The sequence below is a fragment of the Amphiura filiformis genome, chromosome 2, assembly GCF_039555335.1.
Source record: "Amphiura filiformis chromosome 2, Afil_fr2py, whole genome shotgun sequence".
In the NCBI taxonomy this organism is placed as follows: Eukaryota; Metazoa; Echinodermata; class Ophiuroidea; order Amphilepidida; family Amphiuridae; genus Amphiura; species Amphiura filiformis.
The window spans coordinates 89309183-89331981 of NC_092629.1; the positions used below are offsets into that span (position 1 = coordinate 89309183).

General features: G+C 36.5%; 1 protein-coding gene across 1 annotated transcript in view; it reads right to left on the bottom strand.

The window, feature by feature from the left end:
- Positions 1 to 22799, bottom strand: part of LOC140146805 (CMP-N-acetylneuraminate-beta-1,4-galactoside alpha-2,3-sialyltransferase-like) — a 168131-nt gene that overhangs the window by 35360 nt on the left and 109972 nt on the right. Inside the window, exon 7 of the mRNA XM_072168685.1 lies at positions 3052 to 3115. Within this exon, the coding sequence (XP_072024786.1) occupies positions 3052 to 3115 (64 nt within the window). The remainder of the gene's footprint in view (positions 1 to 3051; positions 3116 to 22799) is intronic.

The following is a 22799-nucleotide window of genomic DNA, read 5'->3' on the forward strand; positions in this document are numbered from 1 at the left end:
TTAAATGAATAATATTTAATTAAGGCAGATGAAAAATTAGTTTGGTTTCCGGTTACCCAATTGTGTGTACAAATCATGTGCGACTGAGTAAATTTTATCGCAAGCCAGAGGAAAATTTAATTTAATTTTGTCCAACCGTGTTAAAATTCTGCCCTAATTTTCCGGAAATCACAATATTGAATATACCTATATCAACATAATTTTTTTTCTTCTATCAAGATGGCATGAAATACCATATGCCATCAAAGAATCACCATTTTAACTGATCATAAAAGTTAAAACCATCCAATGTTTTGTTTGTCTTCTTCAAAATAATCATTCATGAAAAACACGGAAATTAAATAGCAAACATTATGAACAAATTATTGACACCACACTGCTATAAAAATAAAATGGCATAGGCCTATGATCTATTATCATTCATGGGATTGTTTTCCTACCGTCCGACCTATGGCTATGTTACAGGAAACCAATATCTAATTTTGTTTGGCCAAATTATGAACACTAAATAAACACTAAATAAAAATAATACTAAATTCCCGGACTATACGGTGATTTTTTTTATTTTGGGTGAATCACCGTATAGGCATTTTACATTGAAAATACACATAACCCATGCACCACGCAATTGAATAGCTGTATATCAGCCTGATACTGCATGCACAGGTTCGCTAGATCGCTGGTTACCAGTTGCTCTCGTCTATATATGTAATCGGCAATCACGGAACCTAAAAAACATGGCTCACATCGGGAATTGACGCAAATTTTATGGTAAAAGCAGTCATACCTAGTACAAAGGATAAATTGAGTCTAGGTATGACTTGTTGTACTAAACATGACTAAATACATGTAAATATGACCAGTTGAGCACATCAATCATGCCCCGGCATCATTCATGCTCCTCAGATACTGAACCGATAACAGGACTGATGAGCCGAGCAATGCATGAATGTCCGGAGGGTTGAATCTTTGTAAAAACTTGCCTAAACACTGGCCCTGTAACTTAGCTTACTACGTATCGATGTCCGGGATCGATGTTCATACTCCATTGGAACGCTGTACATCCATGACATCTCGCCCCGGACCATCATGATACCATATACGATGCAATCATGGCAATATTAAAATGAATATTCGTAGCCCTCTGCCTGGCGGGCCCTCGCAGGGTCAACCTAATGGCCATTTCTGGCAAATTCTGAGTAGCCATCCCGGTAGCCATAAGCTTAAGATTAACATTCAAACAAAATATATAAATTCATGTCCTTGGTATTTCCCGGGAAACTCATATTCCGGTGTGCCAAATGAACCCAGCAAATTAAGCACCCTTGACATGCTCGTACACATGTACAATTTCGTTCCAGTGCTGCATAACTTTTCGCAAAGAAATCTACATTTTTGAGCTGGATAATGTTATCAGTCAATAACACAAATATTCACAGGAAATAACCAAACATGACTTTTCAAGAAAAACATTCAGAAACAGGTCAGAAACTTACCAATTATCGGACTAATCCTCAGCTAAATCCCGGTGCAAAGTATTTCTCGAGTGTCCGCAAAATATTAAAATCTCAGCTCAGCTAGCCTCTGTCACATGCTGCTCGTCGCCCGAGTAAAAACGATCGAGAAAGATCAAGCATGTGGTGGAGGCAATGGGTGGAAAATTCATCTCGTTTCATGCGGGAAATGAATGCTATAGCTAGTATGGGGGACGGTCATCAACAGGGATCAATACACTGTATTGGGTATAGCATACATGGAGGGCCGGGATGGGGCGCTGTATTATAATAACGATTGGTACGATGCTAATTCTTAATTGGGAAAATTTGCGAGAGGCGAGGGGGATCGACAAGTGTTCAAATCTGGTACTACTTATTTCCTAGAATTTCCGAAAATTTACCCCCTTCACGCGTTTTGCTGGTTACAAAAAAACCACCCCTTTTTGTTGAAAAACGGCGTTTTTAGACCCCTAAACACGGAACGCGCGTGACGCGTTCGTCGAGAAAAAAAGACCCCTTTTTACGCGTTTTTTTGTTCACGCATGTGTACACCAATATAGCTGAGTGGCCCCCGGGAATAATCCCCCCACACAAGGGGTGTAGATTTGGAGTCACATCCCTTGTGTGGAAGATTAAGGTCAAGTCTTCCATAGAGAGTGTATGAATTTCAACTAGAACAGCCCATATTAGACGCATCAACATCTCAGCGCCCCTACATTGATTTGTTCAATTACTTTCTCAACAAGTAATGTGATGCGATCAAGCAAAATCAGTCTGAACTCAGAAATAATGATTTTGAGATATAGCCAAACAAAGGAAACATTTCCTTTGTTTTCTGTTGTTTTTGAAACTCTTTAATTGCTCTGATCTTTGGAACTAGTTGTTCAATTTTAATGGGATGTTCTGCATAATGCAGCTTTGTAAATGCTTTTTACTATTCCATAAGAAACTGAAAATTTGATATTTCCGAGTTCTGACTGGTTTTGCTTGATCGCATCACATATGTAGTTTTTAACCTACGAGGGTCATTCAAAATGTTCTACCTCCATCATCACATCTTTTGTTATCTTACGTGCCAGGAAATTGAAACTGCCCATGATTATACTCTGAAATCTTAGCTAAAAAATAAGTTCTGGCAAATTTCAAACATTTGTGTGTCTGTTGAACCCTTCAATGTTTTCTTCTGATATAAAACATGTTTTATTTTGTTTTGAAGTCCCAAGACATGTCAGATAGGAACAAAGTATTTATCCTGAGTAAACTTTTGGACAACTGCATCTTAAAAACAATTTTATGGAGATTTATCCAAAGCTACAACATGATGCTTACTAGATCTTCGGCTCCATACCAAATCTGTATTCGCTTTAACCAGCATTTAATATCTAAACAACCAAAAATCACATTTTAATCAAATAACTTTTATTTTGTAGCCAAGATTTAAGAGTATAATCATAAGTAATTTTAAAATCCTGGCATGCAAGATAACAGAGATGTGATGATGGAGGTAGAACTTTTTGAATGACCCTCATATATAAATTTATTTTTGTCAGCATACCTTTGTAAATCTGCTGGTAAGCCTGTTGCTGGTAGATGTTGTAGTAACTTAAATACTGATGGCACTGCGGATCAGAAAAACAAGAAGTTTTACAGTGTTAAAATGAATGTTCTATGTAAGGTGATCATTTCTGACACAATGGGCTATTCCACTTGAAATCCATACACCCCCCCTATGGAAGACATGACCTTAATCTTGCACACAGCAAATGTGAATTTCAAGTGGGGTTACCTGAATGGGTGACTCCATTTAAAATCTACACCCCCATGTGGGAATTAAAGTCATGTCTTCCATAGGGGGTACAGATTTCAACTGCAATAGCCCAATGATAGTTTTGATGGAGAGTTAACCCCATTTTAACAACTCTTCCTATACATTTGTACAGGATCCGCGTTGTTAGTCCGTGATGGTTCCACAGTCCAGTAGCGTATACACGAACGCAAGGTTACATGTACGTGATTCGTGTGATCGCGTAAAATTCATCATGCCGGGAACTTACGTTGGCTGGCCAAGCTTTCCGTGCCAATATGACTGTTTGCATGATGATGCAATTGCATCACATGGGGTATACATGTAAGGTGCTTTGTGAATTGAGGTTTTTTGATGCTTGGTTTGGTTAGGGTTAAAATACATGATGCTTGGTTTGGTTAGGGTTAAAAAACATACATTGGAGTTATATTTTGCATTTGAGCATATGTACACCAATATCGGGTTACAATGTCATTTTAAGGGGTTAGTTCTAATTTGCCCAAATAGATTCATTTTCATTTTTCATAATTTATATGCTTATTTGAATCTGAAGCAACCTCTACATAGTACAACATTCTGCTAAATATTTCATTAAAATGGGACAGAACTCACACGATGTAATAATTTTATGCTGTAAACAGACAAAGAAATATCAAGCATTTTTAAATGCTTAAAGAAACACTTTTAAATGCTTAAGCATTTTTAAATGCTTAAAGAAACATTTTTAATGCTTTCTTTAAGCATTTTTAATGCTTAAAGAAAGTGTTTAAAAACACTTCTTTCCTCATATCTAAAAATTTACTTCCTTGCTTGAAGCACAGAAATCCTCCTGCGATCAATGTCTTTTATCAATAGCATTAAGGTGGTGTAAGTAACAATATAAAAGATAAATTAATTTTCTTTACTTCCAATAGTGTTGCCAGTTCTTACTACCAGGTGCAGCAAATAAAGTCGGTCATTGATACTTTCATTTTCATACAATACTTAGTAACCAGTCATATAATTATTTCTAAGTTAGTTTTATTGGTACAAAATTTAACCTTATGAATGATGTTATAACGAAATGTTGATAGTTGGACTTATTTCTTGTGATGAGTGCTAGGCATTCAACTGATGATGATTCAAGGGATCTCCAGTTTGAATCCTCATGGAATAAAACCATCTTCTTTGTTCATCTACTCTCTTTATCCCTTCTTTTATTTGGGTGTTAGGGTTAATGTTATAAAAATGACACCAACAAAATGTAACCCAGTTTTAGGTAATGTGGCTAAATATTGTGATGTGTGTAGAGCACAGAATTAGAGAAGGAGAACCGGGACTCCCTATACCGGCATGTACAATCGCGCCCGTCAGCTATGGGGAGAAAATTGGGGTATTCGGGTCCTTGCCGACGGTCTTGCGGAGACGAACGAAAACAATTCTGCGTTTCATCTGAAGCGTCTTGGTACTTTCAGCGTACAGGTCGCATCAAGTGCGACTCTCAAATCGCCCATCATCCATGTCGCGTTTGCATGACAACGAATGCCTCGAGCGCATTCCGAGGGAAACCGAATACCCCCAATTTTTGCTCCATGCCTGTATCAAGATGGCGGTCGAGTCCCGGTTCTCTGGTTTTAATTCTGTGGTGTAGAGGAAGTGTGGCAAGCTATCCTCAAGTAATTGGGCTCTACAACCACAACATTGGCAATACACCGGACACAGATATTTTTATTCAATTGTCAGTCTGCTAGCACAGAAGACATCTTACACTTCCCATAATGCATTTCTCCCATTTCAATTTTCTGTACTGATTTGCTATCTAGTGCAAAATGTACCTCAATGAACAACACATCCAGATCTTGCAAAATATGTTTTATTAATACACACGTTTCACAATACGATGCGCCTCCAGCGGTTGCTTTTGGCAGTCAAATTTTTGACTCCAGAGTCGACATCGCCATTCTAGCTGCTATTGAATTTTCACGCGAGTGTGATAATAAATATGTTGAAAACAGCTCCACAAAGGATTCCCTGTGATCAATAGATAAAAAATTGATCTACTATAGTTGTAAATTGTTGTTTTAGTGTGCATTCGCATGAAACATCATTATAATAACATTTAAACCCACAATGATGCATGTTCCTGTATTGTATTCGTATTACGCGGGCTTTGGATGTCGACTCATTTTCCCATGATGCACTGCGCATTTTGGCCTCGACCCAGCGACCGCTGGAGGCGCATCGTATTGTGAATCGCGAGAATTCTTGACTATAGACCCATGTTTAGCCAGGATGATTATCAAAATGAAAACAAAGGCAACCTGTACAAAGTCATGGGAGTGCCATTTGATTAGATGAGGTGATGCATCATGTTGCAAAGGATTCTGGGAAGGGTAAAATATCATCTCTAGTCTGATAGATAGACAGACAAGTTAATCTAAATGCGCTCTTCACAGCACTTGCAAATTGAGTAGTTTGAAAGCCGCTGGCATTGCTATATAAATTACACTTAGTAGACAGGACCTACAAATAAATATGTAATTGATTCAGGTGTATACATTTAGCAACCCATACACACTATCCACTGCAAATGTAGGCATTTTCGTGCCGTAAATTTTTTACGCTTTGCTAATTTTGAACTGTTTACGCGCTAAATTTGGGATTTTAAATTTTCTTTCATTGACCTTTCCACAAAAAGAAAATATTTGTGCCTTGTTATTTTTGCGGTAGCAGCTTGTAAGGGCAGACCATAAGGTGTACATTAAAATTGGAGAAACAAAAACGGAAAAAAAATTCCGCTCGACCCAAACATCCATGCCCCCAGAATCAAATGGTACGTCTCTAACCTGAGGAGAAAATTATGTGAAAATCGCATGTTTGCACATAACCAGAATTTCCCAAATTATGGGTGCGCTCACATTATGACGTCTTAGCAACATGATGTGGGGAATGTTTGTACTTATTTTAGTATCACTGAATAGAGACCCATCAGGCCTGAGACCCATAGCTATACATTGGTACGAAATATACGGTACATGACATTGATAATTGAAAATTAAGGGGTTAAAACAACACCGTCATATTCGTAGTGTGTGTTACAAAATATGGCTCAGTAGTTCTTGGGTTGAAGCTCCATATTCAATGTACTCAAGAGTGGTCTACCACTGGAATAAGCCAATAATATAGAAAAAGTCCTAAATGACTTACACTAATTTCATTAGAAAGCTGATATGACGCCTTTATCCTTCTCAATCTGAAATAAAACTGGACGAGGGTCAAAATAACACCAATGTTGTTTTTTTTTAAAAGAGAGTGTGTGAGCATTCATGTACTCTAACGCAACTAAACCATACAAAACCATATAGCACGAAGTGACTGTAGGACCATACATCCCACATGATCCAATTGCATAATCATGCCAAATTACAAATAGGAAACTGCTGGGCGGGCCATGGTCACACACACGGTTTGACACCCGATGGGTCAGTGGGTAAATTCCCAGGTGAGGAAACCAATCTTTCTCTTCATCCTCTTCCTTCCTTCCTCCCTACCTTCCTTCTTTCCTTCCACTTTTGGAAAGCAAAAAACAGTGATGGAGTTAAGGTGAAACTGTTCATTAGGTGCACTGATCACCACAAGTCCTGATGAGACTAGGGGTGTAGCCAGCTTTTTTTGTCAAATAAAAGTACGAGGGCACAGACGAAACAAACTACAGTTGCATCATCATGATCATACAATACATAGAGACTGTATGTCTTTGAGCTTCTAAAAAAGGCTTTTATTATTGGGACGATGTGCGCGCCATGCAAAAATGTTGTATTTTACACTATTTTGACCCATGATCAGGCTGAATTTTGGTAGAAAAGGGCCCTTTTCTTTCCTTTACTCTCCTGTTTTTCTCTTTCATTTTTTGTCAGAGGGGCACTTTTTTCTTTCATCTTTTGTCGGGGAACTCTGCCCCCCCCCCCTCTTTCCAGCACATCAATTGGACACTAGATTATTGATCACAAAATATACATAACATCTGCAAAACCTGTTACAAGTATCTCAAAATACCCTAATCAGACAGTATAAGACACATACTTTCACATACAAATTGCTACCGTGATGACTTCATGTACTAACAGGTTGTATCATCAGCATACTTGTTAAACCAATCGGTTTTGCATGATGGCATAAGAACTTTAAGTTACCTGATGAAAGTTGGGGTCATCGAAGTGGAAGACGTGCTCAAAAAGGTAGGTTGTCACAGTGGCACATACACATTACCCAGCAATGGTCCCCCATGCCCCAACAACCAAATAAGACACATTCCATCTAAAATGGGCTATTCCAATTGAAATCCATATACCCCTATGGAAGACATGACTTTAACCTGCCACACATGGAATATGGATTTCAAATAGGGTTATCTGAATGGGTGACTCCATTTGAAATCTACACCCCCTGTGCGGAGGTCATGTCTTCCATAAAGGGTGTATGGACCCTAAATGGGTGACTCCATTTGAAATCTACACACCCTGTGTGGGAGATTTAAGGTCATTTCTATCACAGGGGGTGTATGGATTTCAACTGGAATATCCCAATATATGACATGCATGTACTTATAAACATTGAACTTAAGAAAACGTCACGACATGTCAAAATATCAACTATCGCCTCGAGCAATTTAAGAGCAATCAATACTTCTTCAGAAGATGTTAAAATTGTGTGAGCTGTTAACTGTTCAATTTTAAACATCAATATGCTACTATGTCACAGAGCACCTCAAGTCTAAATGTCAAAGTCATGTTTCCAAGGTGATGGCCATTGTTTTTATTCACAGATGAATTGTCAGATACATTGTACATGTAATTATAAGAAATCAGTGTTTTGAAGTGTTTTTTTTGTCATTTCACACTAAAGGTTACATTTCTGAGTAAAGTCTCAGTATTAAGAGCAGATACCACTGACGGTTTCATATTTTGGTTTCTTGTTCCAGGAGTGCATGGGGAGGGGGATCATAATGACTTACGGATAGCATACAAATCTGAACATTTGTCTAAAATTTGAAACATTTTGCCAACAAGTGATTTTCAGTGAATTTTGTTCTACCCAGGGGTGGGGGACCAAAGTTTAGAGGGTTGAAACTTTACAGTGTTTCAGAGTGCAAGTCTCATAAAAATCAAGTTTTTGGGAAAAAATATGGCATCATAAGTTTTTAAAAGATCTGGTAAAGTGGTGTTTGTGTGTTAGTTCCTTTTATTTGTTTTGTGTAAGATTTCAAAAGCCACCAAATGGCAGCCATATTGTTACACAACTTTCTATTCCTGTGATGATGTGATCTGAGCATGCAGGAAATATGTCCAAATATGTCCAAGTTATTGTTCATGTGATTGTCACTATTGTTCATATATGAATGAGAAAATTACTATTTCCGGTTTAAGATTTATTAAATTGTTCAATTTCTTACTTCCCCAATTAATAAAACTAATAAGGCAGTTAAATCGCTGAATAGGCTTTAAAGAATAAGACCGGTAATATTACATATATCTATCCCTAGTTCTGAAATTTATTAAACTGTATTCTTTCTTCAACTACAACAATGATAAGAACTGAAGAAGAGCATTAAACAAAAGGTAACATTTTTAAATGTTGCCTTTTGTTCAATACTTCAATTTAAAAATTGTTGAATTGGCTTCCATTGTATGACAATATAATACCACTCACATTTCTGAAAGCCTTTTATTGAAAGGCAAAATGTAATATTGTCACATCATACAGATGACTTGTCTTTCAATATTATTAGTTTATCAGGTATGGAAGTGTATTAAATCATTCTATTGAATATCTAGTTCTGCAACTATATCTTTTACTGGGCTATTTCATTTAGAATCCACACTACCCCTGTGGAAGATTTTGAAAATATCTTCCAGAGAGGGAGTATGATTTTCAAATGGAATGAACACATTACAGCTCCATTTAAATTTAATTGTACCCCCTCTAAGAAAGATTTAATTTGAATCTTCCACTGAGGGTGGGTGTGTTTCAAATGGAACTGCTAATGTGTTCATTCCATTTGAAATTCATACTCCCCCTGTGGAAGATATTTCCAAAATCATCCACAGCTAGGGGAGTGTGGCTTTTAGGTGCAATAGCCCAATGAAACAAGACACGTCTGAAGTCTTTTCCATATAGATGTGGTTTGTATCTTATTTCATACATGTCAACATCACCATGTGAGTGAGCCACATAAAAAGCCCTCATCTTGACAAATGGAGTCATCAATTAATGTGTGCTGCATTGTGCTATTCCAGTTGAAATCCACACTATACCCCAGTGGAACATCTTCCACAGGGGGATTATGTTTTTCAAATGTAATTGGTCAGGGTTACATTATGGCTTGTATTATGGCTTTACCTATATCTACCACAACTGTAGTTTTTCAAATTAAAATGTTACCCAGCTGACTATTCTATTTGAAACTCATACTCCCTCTGTGGAAGACTTTAGCTAAATATTCCACAGGGGTAGTGTGGATTTTGAATAGAATAGTCCATTGCCATTGCTAGACAATGTATACTGTATTCTATAATTAAGTTAACCTTTATTATTGATACTCTCTATGTCTGTATTTAATTTTGCAGTATAATAATTAATCTCCTTCTCTCCATCTCTCTTTAATTCTCTCACTCACTCTCTACATGTATGTCACCAGGCCTGGACAAAATGTTCATTTCCCAGTAATGTAGACAAATTTCCCTCCAACATATCAGGATTTCCCACCATTTCCCATGTATTTCTTTATCCAAAAAAGCATAATTTCCCTTCAGATTACCAAATTTCCCAGGAATGAGAGTCCTGAATTCCCCACTTTTATCCTTCATTTCCTCCCATTTCCTACCTGTACGTATGTAGTTCACAATTAATTTTGAGAGGAGTAGGGTGTTAACTAATGACTGACTGTCCAATCTTTCCCAGTTTTCAAATGAACCCCAATGGGAATAAGCTACACAAGCTTACTTGGGTTATCCAGGATTGTCAAACCCCGGGGGTACGGTACTCAGTACAAATGACCATTCGGAAATTGTCAATACCCCAGGGGGGAGAGGCTACTCAGTACAAATGACCATGCGGGCAAGTGTCTCAATTTTTTCAGAAAATAGCCCAATTTTGCCTCACTGTAGCCAAAATTTTTGAAATTTCCCTCAAATTCGGGAGAAAAATTGTAAAATGTTTTAACAACTCCAGTACAGCAGCTATCACATGTTTCAAATTGACAGCTTTTTTCCAAAACACATGTGACAACCACAAGGATAAGTTTGTCTCACAAACCATGACCCTAGAGGAATAAAGAAGTGGGTTTCTAGATTTCTACATTATGTCAACTTGAGGTGTCTGACAGCTTTCAAATACTATATATAAGCCTAGCTGAGAGTACATAAACTTAAAGCCATATTATAAAATTCCATACAAAATAGATTAGTATTTCTTTGCCATAAAATGTTAGCTTTTATCATCAGATATGTCCCTTTTAATTTTGAGCGAACAATTAACTGAGGTAAAGCAAATAAAATTGAATTTACTACCAGCGCCGATGTCGCCAATGTGTATCACTCCGTCAGTTGTGTTATGATACTATCCTTTGATGTGTATATCCTTCCCGCACACCATGTACGTACTGTGTTATTAACATCGTGTACGCGTTCGGCTAATATTTCCATCGTAATAATAAAACGACAGTTCCTGCGGTTTATTCAAAATCTTGAATTTCGACAAAACTACAGCACCTAAAGTCTTGATTTTTGCAGGGTATATGTTAGTTTACTAAAGTACATAACAATCGTGTAAAAAAACAGAATTTTGAAAAATATTGAAGGCATTCTCCTCAGCAAATGTTATAATATGGCTTTAAAGTAGATATCATTGTTGTTCATCTCAATCTATCCACAACATGTTAACAAATATATCACACATGAACTTCTTTTGATGAAGTGCTGTCACTTCCCATCATCACCCTTTAATAAAATACTTGCATAACTCATATTCCTGCTCCATCAGACCAACAACTTCATATTTTGATATTATTATTTGCATTTTGCTACCTTTGTTTTCTATTTTCATCATTGACTTCTTAACAAATTAAACTTATAATTGGTCATTACTTTTTTATTTCATATAGCAATGCATAAAAAGGTAAAGGTAAAAGAATTCAGTCTGCATTTTTCTCAAAACGGAGCGACATGTGACCATCTCTTTTTCATTAGCGATTAGGCCAGACTACACCGCGAAATGTTGCTGTGGAGGGATCACCACACCTACTCAACAGTGAGCCTATTACCTTCCCAGCATTTAAGAATGCCGGTACCATTTACACACCTGGGTGGAGAGGTAGTAAAAGCCTTACTCAAGGGTACAGAATGGTGGCGTCACTGGAGCTCGAACCAGCAACTTCCACACATGAGCACAGAAATAGAGAAGGAGAACCGGGACTCCCTTTACCGCCACGTACAATCGCGCCGTCAGCTATGGGGAGAAAATTGGGGGTATTCGGGTCCTTGACGACAGTGTGTGGAGATGAACGAAAACAATTCTGCATCTCATCCGAAGCGTATTGGTACTCGTGTGCAGGTCGCATCAAGTGCGTCTCTCAAATGTGCCCTTCATCCATGTCGTGCTTGCATGACAACGAATACCTCAAGCGCATGATTCCAGGGAAATCGAATACCAATTTTTGCTCCATGCGTGTATCATGATGGCGGTTGAGTCCCAATTCTCTTTCTTTAATTCTGTGCACATGAGTCAAAGCCTGTTCCGCTTGGACATCATGCTTGTAAAAATGCATAAGAAATTTGAATCACTAATGAAAATATACTGTAACATGGTACATAGGCCTATAACTCTTATTGTTGGTGTTAAAATGTTCCTTGATTCATACAACAAGATAAAATCTGAATTTTTGTCTCTTCCAACATGAGCCTGATTTACTTGTGTTGGGTCACATGTCTTGTGCATTCATCTATCCACTCTCTCTATCTCTCTCCTCTTCAGGCTTTTTCACTCCTCTGTTTACCTCGTCTCTTCCATGTTTTCACCAATCACTTGTCATCATCTATTCTAAATTGATGGCTTTTTACCAAAATATGTCTGACAACGTCTGACAATGGAAGTTTAAGTTGCCCCACAAACCATGACCCTGGAGGGAAAAAGAAGTAGGTTTCTAGACTTCTACATAATCTACATTATGTGTCTGAAAGCTTTTAAAATATGCTAGCTAAAAGCGCAAAAAACTAAACTCATAGCTGAAACCAAATTTACCACATTTTTTACAGAGCAAAATAAATGGCAGTAACAGTCTCACATTCCATTACACTAATTATCAATTTATATCCAATTCCTCCTTAAAACAATTAGGCTATTCCAGTTGCGATCCACATACCCCCTATGGAAGACATGATCTTAATCTCCCACACAGAGGGTGTAGATTTCAAGGGGTTTGGCTAGATTAACAGCCTCAGATCCCTTTATCCTATCAATATGGAGATGTCGGCATCAGGTAAAAACCCCACTTTTTTTCATAATTACAGTGAAATTTGAGGCCCAAAATATGTTGTTTAGATGTTATGAATAAAAAAGTGACAACCTCATTCCCCATTGCCACACGCAAATGTTATGAAACATGTTTTTGCTTCTAATATCAAAGTTAACTGCAAGTGTGAATTCATCCAAAACTTCGAAATCAGATTATTTTGGTACAGGCCTCAGTATTTATTATTGGGTACAAAACACAATATGAAAAGAAATCTGACCACCCTCCTTTAACCCCATGAGAACTACCTGCCGATTGGCTAAAAAGAAGTTTTCATTATCGATTGGACCAATCAGCAACATTGTTAGAATAATCATCACACAAAAAAAAAATGGGGTGAATTATTTGCAAAGCTCCATTCTGATTGGTGATTAAAGTGAAGATATCAACGTAATTGACCAATCAGAGGCAATGTTAGATCGGCAGGTAGTGCTCAGGGGTTAAGACTGGGGGTCTGTATCAATTCAGCAATGTGCGGACAAAGTCAAAAATAAAGGTTCTTGGAATTTGCCTAAATCTTGTGATAGGAAAGGTATTTGGGTCTAATGATTTTGTAACTTGATGAAAAATTCGATAATCCCTTGTTGCCATGGTAACGGTTCTTTAAAGATTGCCACAGGGAAAGTACATTTTTTCAATTTTACAGTTCGAAAAAGACACATTTTTCTAGCTAGCACTAATGAAATTGCTAGAAGTATGGAACAATTTAAATTGCTGCTGATAAATACCTATGTATTAGGCGTTACAAAAATAGTATTGCCAGTTTTCTCACCCACCTAGAATATTGTGTAATATGCAATGCAAAATCCCTCTTTTTGCAATTTTTTCATTAGTAAAAGTGGTATAACTTTGAAATTCAATAACTCTCAAGAAGAAGTTTGCTGATTAAAGTCAGGGGTTGGATGGGAATGACTATGAATGGGGATGATCAACCAACCAATAAAAAAATTGGGGTCTTTACCCCATAACGAAGTTTTACTTTGAAGAAAGTTCGCTATTTTCGATAAAAATGAGCTAATTACATAGCACTTTCACAGTATAAAAAATCCTTTATTGGCTTGTGATTTGCAAATAACATACCCAGAATAGTTCATTGACCCATCATAACCATTGGTTATCATTTATTTAAGTAATTTTCACTTAGTAAACTGCCAGTGACCCCTCCCCAGCCATATGGTTTAATGCATGAAAAATGTGCAAAGTTGGGCCGCAAAATGGTTACCATGGGCATTAATTTTTTGGTGGTGGTTATCTGTCTTTTACAATCTCTACTCTTCCTAAACAATGGATAAATCGATTATAACTATTGAAACCAAATAAAACACATTATATATTTCAGTTGGTCACTACTCTGGAGTAGGCTAGGGGGTTTCCATGTATAATAATCATTTCTACTTCTTATTTAGGCCTATATTCACTACTGGACTCATTGATTGACTTTATCTGAAATACTTCACCAATAATCTAAATATGGTTTAAACATAATGAGAATGTGATAATTTTGTGGATTTATAATATTAAAGTCCTTTTTACCAGTTGTTTCTACCTTATCTGGGGTTTATAGCAACAACAGTAAAAAAAACGCATTTTGCTTAGCAACAGCAGAAGGGTCTCTCTATTCCCATGCAGCCCGGATTCCCAGTGACCTTTCCATGCTCATACCCATCAATAATAAATTCTTTCTGCTTCTTGGAAATTGGGTTTGTTTTGTTTCTTGCTGACTATAGGTTAAATACCACTAATTATGTATTACACGAGTTTCAATGGCAAAATGGCTCATTTCGGGTGGACGTTTCTCATATTCAGAACTCTCACAGTTAAATGCCACTAATATCAGGTGAAACTATATGATTTACAGCCTGTCTCAAAAAAAATTGTGCAAGTGAAAAGCGCCCTCTGTGACAATTAAAAAATACCGTTGTGACATAATGTTTACATCAACGTCAAGGGCATAGTCTTAGCTCTCAAATGCCGTTTAGTCTATTCAATTTGCTTGTTTTAATCTTGAGATATGCTTACTTAACAACGAAAGGGTAAAATCACAATTGTGCCACTTTTACTAGGGAAGAGGGCTGTACATGTAAATCAATGATAGCATCAAGTTTATCAAGAGTTCTTCGTGAAATCAAAAGAATGCATCAATTACACAACAATACATAATTGTTTTTAATGTTTTATCATGATAAAGGTATAATGGTTCTCTTTTTCCACTTACGACAAATTAAACGATAAATAAATATTTCACATTCTGCTGTAAAATTAAATACATCTGCATGTCAATGATTTTACCATGGTATACTGTTCTCATTTGTCATTCAAGACATGTTAAAAGACAAACAAATATTGCACACTTATAGGTTAATGAACTTTGACAAGTTCATGAAATTAGACAAATTAATGAAATTAGACAAAATAATGCACGCGCGCTGGTGTTGATGCGTCTAATGCGAAGGGGGAGTGCATTAGGCGCATCAACATCAGCTAGGCCTATCATTGATTTACATGTACCAGCCCTATTCCCTAGTAAAAGTGGCACAATTGTGATTTTACCCTTTCGTTGTTAACTAAACATATCTCGAGATTAAAAAGAGCAAATTGAACAGAACAAACGATATTTGAGAGGTAAGACTGTGCCCTTGACGTTGATGTAAGCATTATGTCACAACGGTATTTTCTAATTGCCAAAGAGGGCGCTTTTCACTTGCACAATTTTTTTGAGACAGGCTGTAGATGCCAAATGATCAAAAACTCAACATAGGTTGACCTGAGACTTTTCTTGTTTTAACGCACTGAACCTCAAAATGGCAGTGCGCACTCGAAGCTGAAAGTTACAATATGGTAGGGCGAATATTTACTAAAACCGTAGCCGTGCGTATGAATTTTGGTACTATTACAACAAAAATGTCATATAATGAGAGAAAATATACCATTTTGAAGCATCAAACCCTAAAAAGTACTTTTTTGGCTATATATTACTTGGGCAATTTCAGCGATTTTAAAGCAGTCTTTTCAGATGCCATGCAAACAAATAGTTACTTGTTGTATTTCCATGTATCGCCCAGGCCTATTAGTGGTATAACCTTTAATTCATGACCTAATCATATCTCTGATTCAGAAAGAATGCATTGCTGTCCGCTTGTATTTCCTCTTATCTTGGCTAGAAGGCTTTTTAATTTTGATGTTTGTAATTTTGTCATATTTTCCTGACTGAATGTGAGCTACATACAAGCGTCAATGCTTCAATGCTTTATGTATGTTGATGTACATGTTTCCTTGGGTAACTGAACAGCGTTTGCAATAGACCTCTTGAATCCACCGTAGCTAGTAGATTCATCTACTGAAGATAAAGCTTCACATACTTCCTATCATAAATTGCTGATTGGTGTTCTCGTAGAATTGGTGAACACTGTTGCTTGTACCGGGTTAGTACTAGTAGCTGCCTGATGTTAAAAGCAGCACATAGTTCATGATGTTGATGGTTTTCAAGTGTTTCTTGGTTAACATTTTCTGATGTTGAATTCCCTGAACATGCTGAAGATCCATTTGCTAGAGATGAAACTTTACATGCTTCGTGATCTTGAGGGCTAGGCTTAAAACTTCCAAACGGCGTGCCAAAAAAGAATTGCTTGCCCCTTTTGGCCTGCCAACAAATCTTTGCCCCCCCCCCCCGCACATGACATGGCATATGTTTGAGTTCCCAATTTGCAAACCTTATAATAATTGTCTAGATGTATACATGTATAATGCAAGCGTAGTGAGCAAAGAATTTTGCATATTTGAACATTTCTGAACTGTTTTCTAAGCCCTTATCAGAGCGTGTCTGTAGTATAGTCTGCCCCGTAAATGTGCTCCAATGTCCATTGCCACCACCTAGCTTGCAGTGGCAAACAAAAACCTGGGCAAATCAGATGTGTCGTTTACCGGTATATTGACAGTACCCTATGAGCTTCTTTGCGACGGCTAGGAACCATGCTATAGGTTCACCCCTTTGACCTGCCAAAATTGCTCCCCCCCTTTTTTTGGGGGGGTTATAAAAATTCTTGAACACCCCCCTCCCCCATATTTACCCTTCCTACTGGGCTTATCATTATTGCACAGCCCCTGATTGGTGTTCTCATAAAGTTGGTGAACTCTGTTGTTTGTACCAGGTAACTATAGCTGCCTGATGCTAAAAGCAACCTGTCTTCCAAGCGTTGCCCTCTATCTGTATTTGAATAGCACTGCGATCTGTCTAATCTGCTTAAAAGGCCTGTATGTATACTATGGGTTGTTTGTACCATTTAAAACTGAGACTCTAATTTAAGAAGTCACTTAATCTTTTCATCAATAGAAATATATTCAATAATTATTTCATTACGGTAATTTAAACACAATCCATTTAAGCGAAATTTGTCTTTTTTGCCATAAATTCCCCTTAAAAAATACACATTTTTTCAAAAACGTGGTACTTTTAAAAAGCCAGAACTTCTTTAGAAGTTGAGACCCCAATTTTTTGAAACTATATATCTGTCAGCAAGGGTTCACTCTAGCTATGCCACCATACACTTACAAAATATCAACTTCTTCTTTACAGTTACACCCCTTCAATGTTAGGGTAAAATGACAGTTACAATTTTTGCCCAAAAATGGGTTTTTTCTACTTAAAATTAAAGGATCTTTTAAAAGAGTGACAAGCTCTTTCTTCATTTGCAAGGACTACCACAGCATGCCCCTATCTGAAGAAAAAAAATAAAAAATTATATCACATCTTATTTATTGGTGGCATTCGACCAAACTTTGCCCTTTTTCAAAAATGAAAATTGTAAATTTTGGTCATTTTCGACTAAAATTTGGTTTGTCCGTTACCATGCCAACAGGCCAAATGCAACTTTTAAATGTCATTTTAAATTGTCCCCCTAAACCCTTTCCATGCTAAAAGAATCAAGGATTTCTATTTTTTTGAGTTTGTCCACATATTTAAAATTTTGCTTGACGGTAACAGACCCCTAGTCTTAAATAACATAATATATTAAAATTGACAAGACTTCAATAAAGCCAGGCATATACCACTAATGAATCTTATTTTTCATTAACACAGTAGGATCATATGAACACACATTGGATAATTATAGCAAAGCTCTAGATAATATGACAGTGTTGAATATCACAACTGATATTGCTACGAGCCCAAATGAGATGCAATCATACAAACTGAGTTGTCTGTTGCACAAAATCAGGTAAATGCTAAAAACACATACCGTACTGACTCGAGTATAGTCCCACCCCGTTTTTGGGTGAACATTTTTCAAAATTGGGGGAGGGACTATACTCAATTTCAAAAAATTAATTATTTATTTTTTCGACTTTGGAGTGTCCCTGGACCTAGACCTAAATGCTAGGATCATTCATGATTGCTTTTAAAAAAAAAGAATTTTGCACGAAGTTTTGTGTTTTTAATATGAAAATTGATACTTTGTTTTCATGTCATACTCTATTCATGATATCAAAATGCATTCAAATTCAATGCATTTTGATATCATTAATAGAATATGACATGAAAACAAAGTATCAATTTTCATATTAAAAACACAAAACTTCGTACAAAATTCAATTGTATTTTTTTTAGGTCAACCATGAATGATCCTAGCATTTAGGTCTAAGTCAAGGGACACTACAAAACCGAAAAAATAAATAACTTAAAAAAAAAAAAATTTAATTTCGAAAACAATTTGGGGGGTGGGACTTAACTCGAAGGTGGGACTATACTCGCGTCAGTATGGTATTAGTTTGCCATAGGTGGCATGAAACCTACATGCAAAATGTTCCCGAAAATGTTTTTTTGGATATATTGTTTGATGTGAAAATTTACCACCATACCAGATGGTGAGCACCGTGCATTCTCTAAATTCAGTACATTTCTGTTGTCAACCGTGTACATTTGAATTTGGATTTGGAAGATACCTTCTCTTAAATAACAGTATTGCGAACCACCAGCATACATAACTTCGATGTAGAGAGTCTTTCCTATTCAGAGGAAATATTGCAATTACACACCTTATTGCCTTTTAACAATAACCATTGACACTAGCACATATCAGAGAAGATGTAAGCAAAGGATGGAGAACAGAATTATATCCTTGAGATAATCCCGTAGGTAATCCTGTTGCACCTATCATAGTCCTTTATTCTCAAGTGGTGGGTTAACCAACAGTTAACAATGAGAGGAAATTCCTGAACCTAGTTCAGTTGGGGATGATTTGAAGTGACCGCCAATTATGACCATTTGATATTTAATACCAGCAATGTGAAAAAAAGAAAGAAATAATGTAGTGCCAAAATAATGTACCCTTTTACGGAAGGAGCAAAGTTTAACAAGTTATAACTCCGCTACTGAAGTACGAATGTCAGCGGCGAATGTCAGGTTATTATTTCCCAGTCTTTAAAAAAATTGCAGGCAGAGGTGGGAATCGATCTCGGTACCTCCCGGTTAAACAGCACTGTGAAAGACCACTAGACCAACTAAATATCTGTTGTGAGATGTGTGACATTAATCTTTGATATTGCTTAATGGAACAAATCGCGGAATTAAATCAGTACTAAAAGAAATAGATTCTTATATAGCGGTCAAATTAGATAAAAGGGGAAATATTTGTCCCTGCTCGAAAGAAAATATAGGTTAGAAAATTATCAAATAAATTTAAATTACAAATTGAGATTTTATATTTCTTTCTTTCACGAGGCGACATTATCACAGACAAACACTGTATAAGCTAAAAACTCGACGCTCATCACTAGATGCTGTCATTTAGCTCAATGGTAGAGCATCAGACTGCTGATATCAATATCGTTGGTTCGAGTCCTCCTGCCAGCAATGGTTATATTTATGATTTTAATGCTACGCTAAAATTTGTTCAATTTTTTTCGTTTATTTATTTATTTATTTATTTATTTATTTATTTATTTATTTATTTATTTATTTATTTGTTTTTGTTTATTTATGTAAATAATTTGATATATTTGAAAGAGGTATTTGAGCAATTTTATAATCCTATGGGGTCATTTTGAACCCCCACCCCTCCCAACTTGCCAAACGCACAACACCTATGAGTTTCCCACGCGTTTGAACGGGAATTGGATTGCGTACTATTTCGATGTCTAGTGATCAAATTTTTTCATTATTTTGAGAAAATGATGTCAAATTTTCTATTCTATATTGTTTGGTAATAATGTCTTTTGCCAATAGTATGTTTAATGTTGTAATTTTGTGTTTTTTTTTTTTTTTATCGGATAATTGCGTTCCCGATTTGAATTCTAAATCCTTCGCAGGGTGCCGATGTCGGCAGAACTTTGACGATAATTTTGCCTTTTTGGACACTTAAATGCTTTCGATCCTTAATTTTGTTTCAACCGAGTCTTAAATTATCAAGCACAATACAGTTGGTACCACATTTATATACATTGATGAAATTTTAAAGATGTTTTTCAAGTTTCTAACCGGCGCAAATCGTTAAGTGTGTATTTCCCATTGACATCCAAAATGGCGTAAGCCAGTCCTCAATATACATAGGTACGGGCGTATATAGGACTGGCAAGCGAAGTCTATGTCATCATCATAAAAATTTGAAATTCAGGTCCCACAAAAATACAGTAATTGTGCAAAAGAGGACATAAATAATTTCTTTCTGCAACCATAATGGGCATAATATATCACTAACCGCATAGTCCGAGGCAAGGTTCATTATTGTCAGGGTTAGGGTCTTAGGGTTAGGGTCTTATGGTTAGGGTTAGGGGTTAGGGGTTAGGGTTAGGGGTTAGGATTAGGGTTAGGGTTAGGGTTAGGGTTAGGGGTTAGGGTTAGGGTAAGGGTTAGGGTTAGGGATTAGGGTTAGGGTTAGGATTATATTCGTATTTATTATACTAGTAATAGTATATTGTGTGTATGACAGCGTTCAAGCTTTGACTTGCGTTTGGTGGACAGAATGGTGGAAACTTAAAGTGAAAGATATCCTACTTAAAGGAACATTTTCTAGGGTGAAATTTTGTGTAGAAACTGAATCTGACATAAAAAATGCATAATTATCAACTTGAAAATTTTCCCCATAGCACTGTACAGGCATATTTTTGCCCGAAGTCCCCAAATTGGAGCAAAAATTGGAGCAAAAAAAATAAGTCCTTCAAAATGGGGATACTCAGGGCTAAACAAAAAACATGTTGCTCTAGAGGAAGGCATTGGTAAGGGCAACATGTCTTTTGTTTAGCCTCAAACCTCCCAATTTTGAATGACTTATTTTTTTTGCAAAATCTGTGACTTTTTTCACGCCCTCAAAATCCTTAGGGGTGGGGGTAGCATTTTGCAAGTTATTTTATTTTGTGTAGATCTAGCTTACTTATTTGTTATATCACCATTTAGCTAATGAAATACTGAGCAAATAAACACTTAAAGCATCCCTATAGCTCATACCATTGAGGAGATATGGCGTTTTCAAATTGAAAATGATGCGAATATTGTATATTTTTCGAAATCAATTGTCACCCGAACCCTCAAGTTTCTACCCCTGCTACAAAAAATAAAGAAAGATATGGATCCCATTCAATGCTTTTAATATCACAATTGTACCCTTGTTACACAATTAGAATAGAAAATTAGGCACTATTTGATAGTTTTCATGTTCATATACTCACATGAAATCTGCAAGTCAATATTTTTGTCACCCCAAAATGCCCATTTTCGACCAAAATCGGACCAAAAAATGATTTTTTCTCAAAATCTATAAAAGATAGGGAGTTTTAAGTGCCAAAATCTGCAACTAGATGACATTTTACCCTTGAAACATATAAACATTCAAGAATTTTGGTTCTTTTCACCCCTAAATACTTTTTTCACACGCGTGTCCGCCAAACGTAAGTCAAATCTTGAACGCTGTCGTATGCAGTTTATTCCGTAATCAATAAGTATCATAAACAAACACCTTTCTGGCACAACGAATCATAGCACAGACGTGTAGGCATTAGACTATGGATACAAAGGTTGTGGGTTGAACCCCAGGTAAACCGTTATAGAATTTTAATTCTATCGATTTCTTTTATTTTATTAAGTAAGAGGAAATAATAATGGTAATAAACTCGTGTTATATCTAGCCTCATAGGCCTATTAATTACATGTATGTACTATGTGTTATCGCATTGTGGCCCATTATGGTTGCAGAAAGAAATAATACGCCGGCAACTAGACTACTATACAAAAAATAGTATCAAATCTTTCCTGCTCAATCAATATAATACTTGCAAATAGATCATAGTTTACTAATCTAATCCTGTAATATAGACCTGTTATATCACCTGTATTTGCATGTAGAGTCTATACATGGTTTGTTATGGTAGGGATTAGTGTCCGATCTCTGTAATGTAATGTAAATGAAGCATATTGATATGCAGGAAGAATCGATCAGGCGCTATCTATTAGGGAAAGATAAACACTATTCAAAATATCAATAGACAAGAAGAAAGGGATGTAGAGATTTGTAATTGAGTCATGCATGATTTATCAGAAGGTTCTTTCCAATTCCCAAACGTAATGAATTGAATGGGAGTGGGCCTATGTTAATACAAGCTAAACCCATTGGCGTTCGATAATGAACCCCACAATGACAAAACTAACCGAGTGTGTGGAAATTGCCATATGGCTGAGCGGTTTTGCCGGCTCTCTCCGACCATCATGCACTCGCCCCCTACACCATACAGTACTGAATACTTTCACCAAACCACAACATGAAATATGCTTTGTATTTTTGTTTGTTTTGTTTTTAATTGAAAGTCTGCTTTCCTGCTGACAATGTTTAAAGGTGGTATTGGAGGTATTATGGAAGTGCTCTAGCATTTATGCAAATTAGCTCATTAATTATGCAAATATGCAAATTAGGGAGTGGCTTCACTATATAATACATTAGAACATATTAGAAACACTTTGACCAAG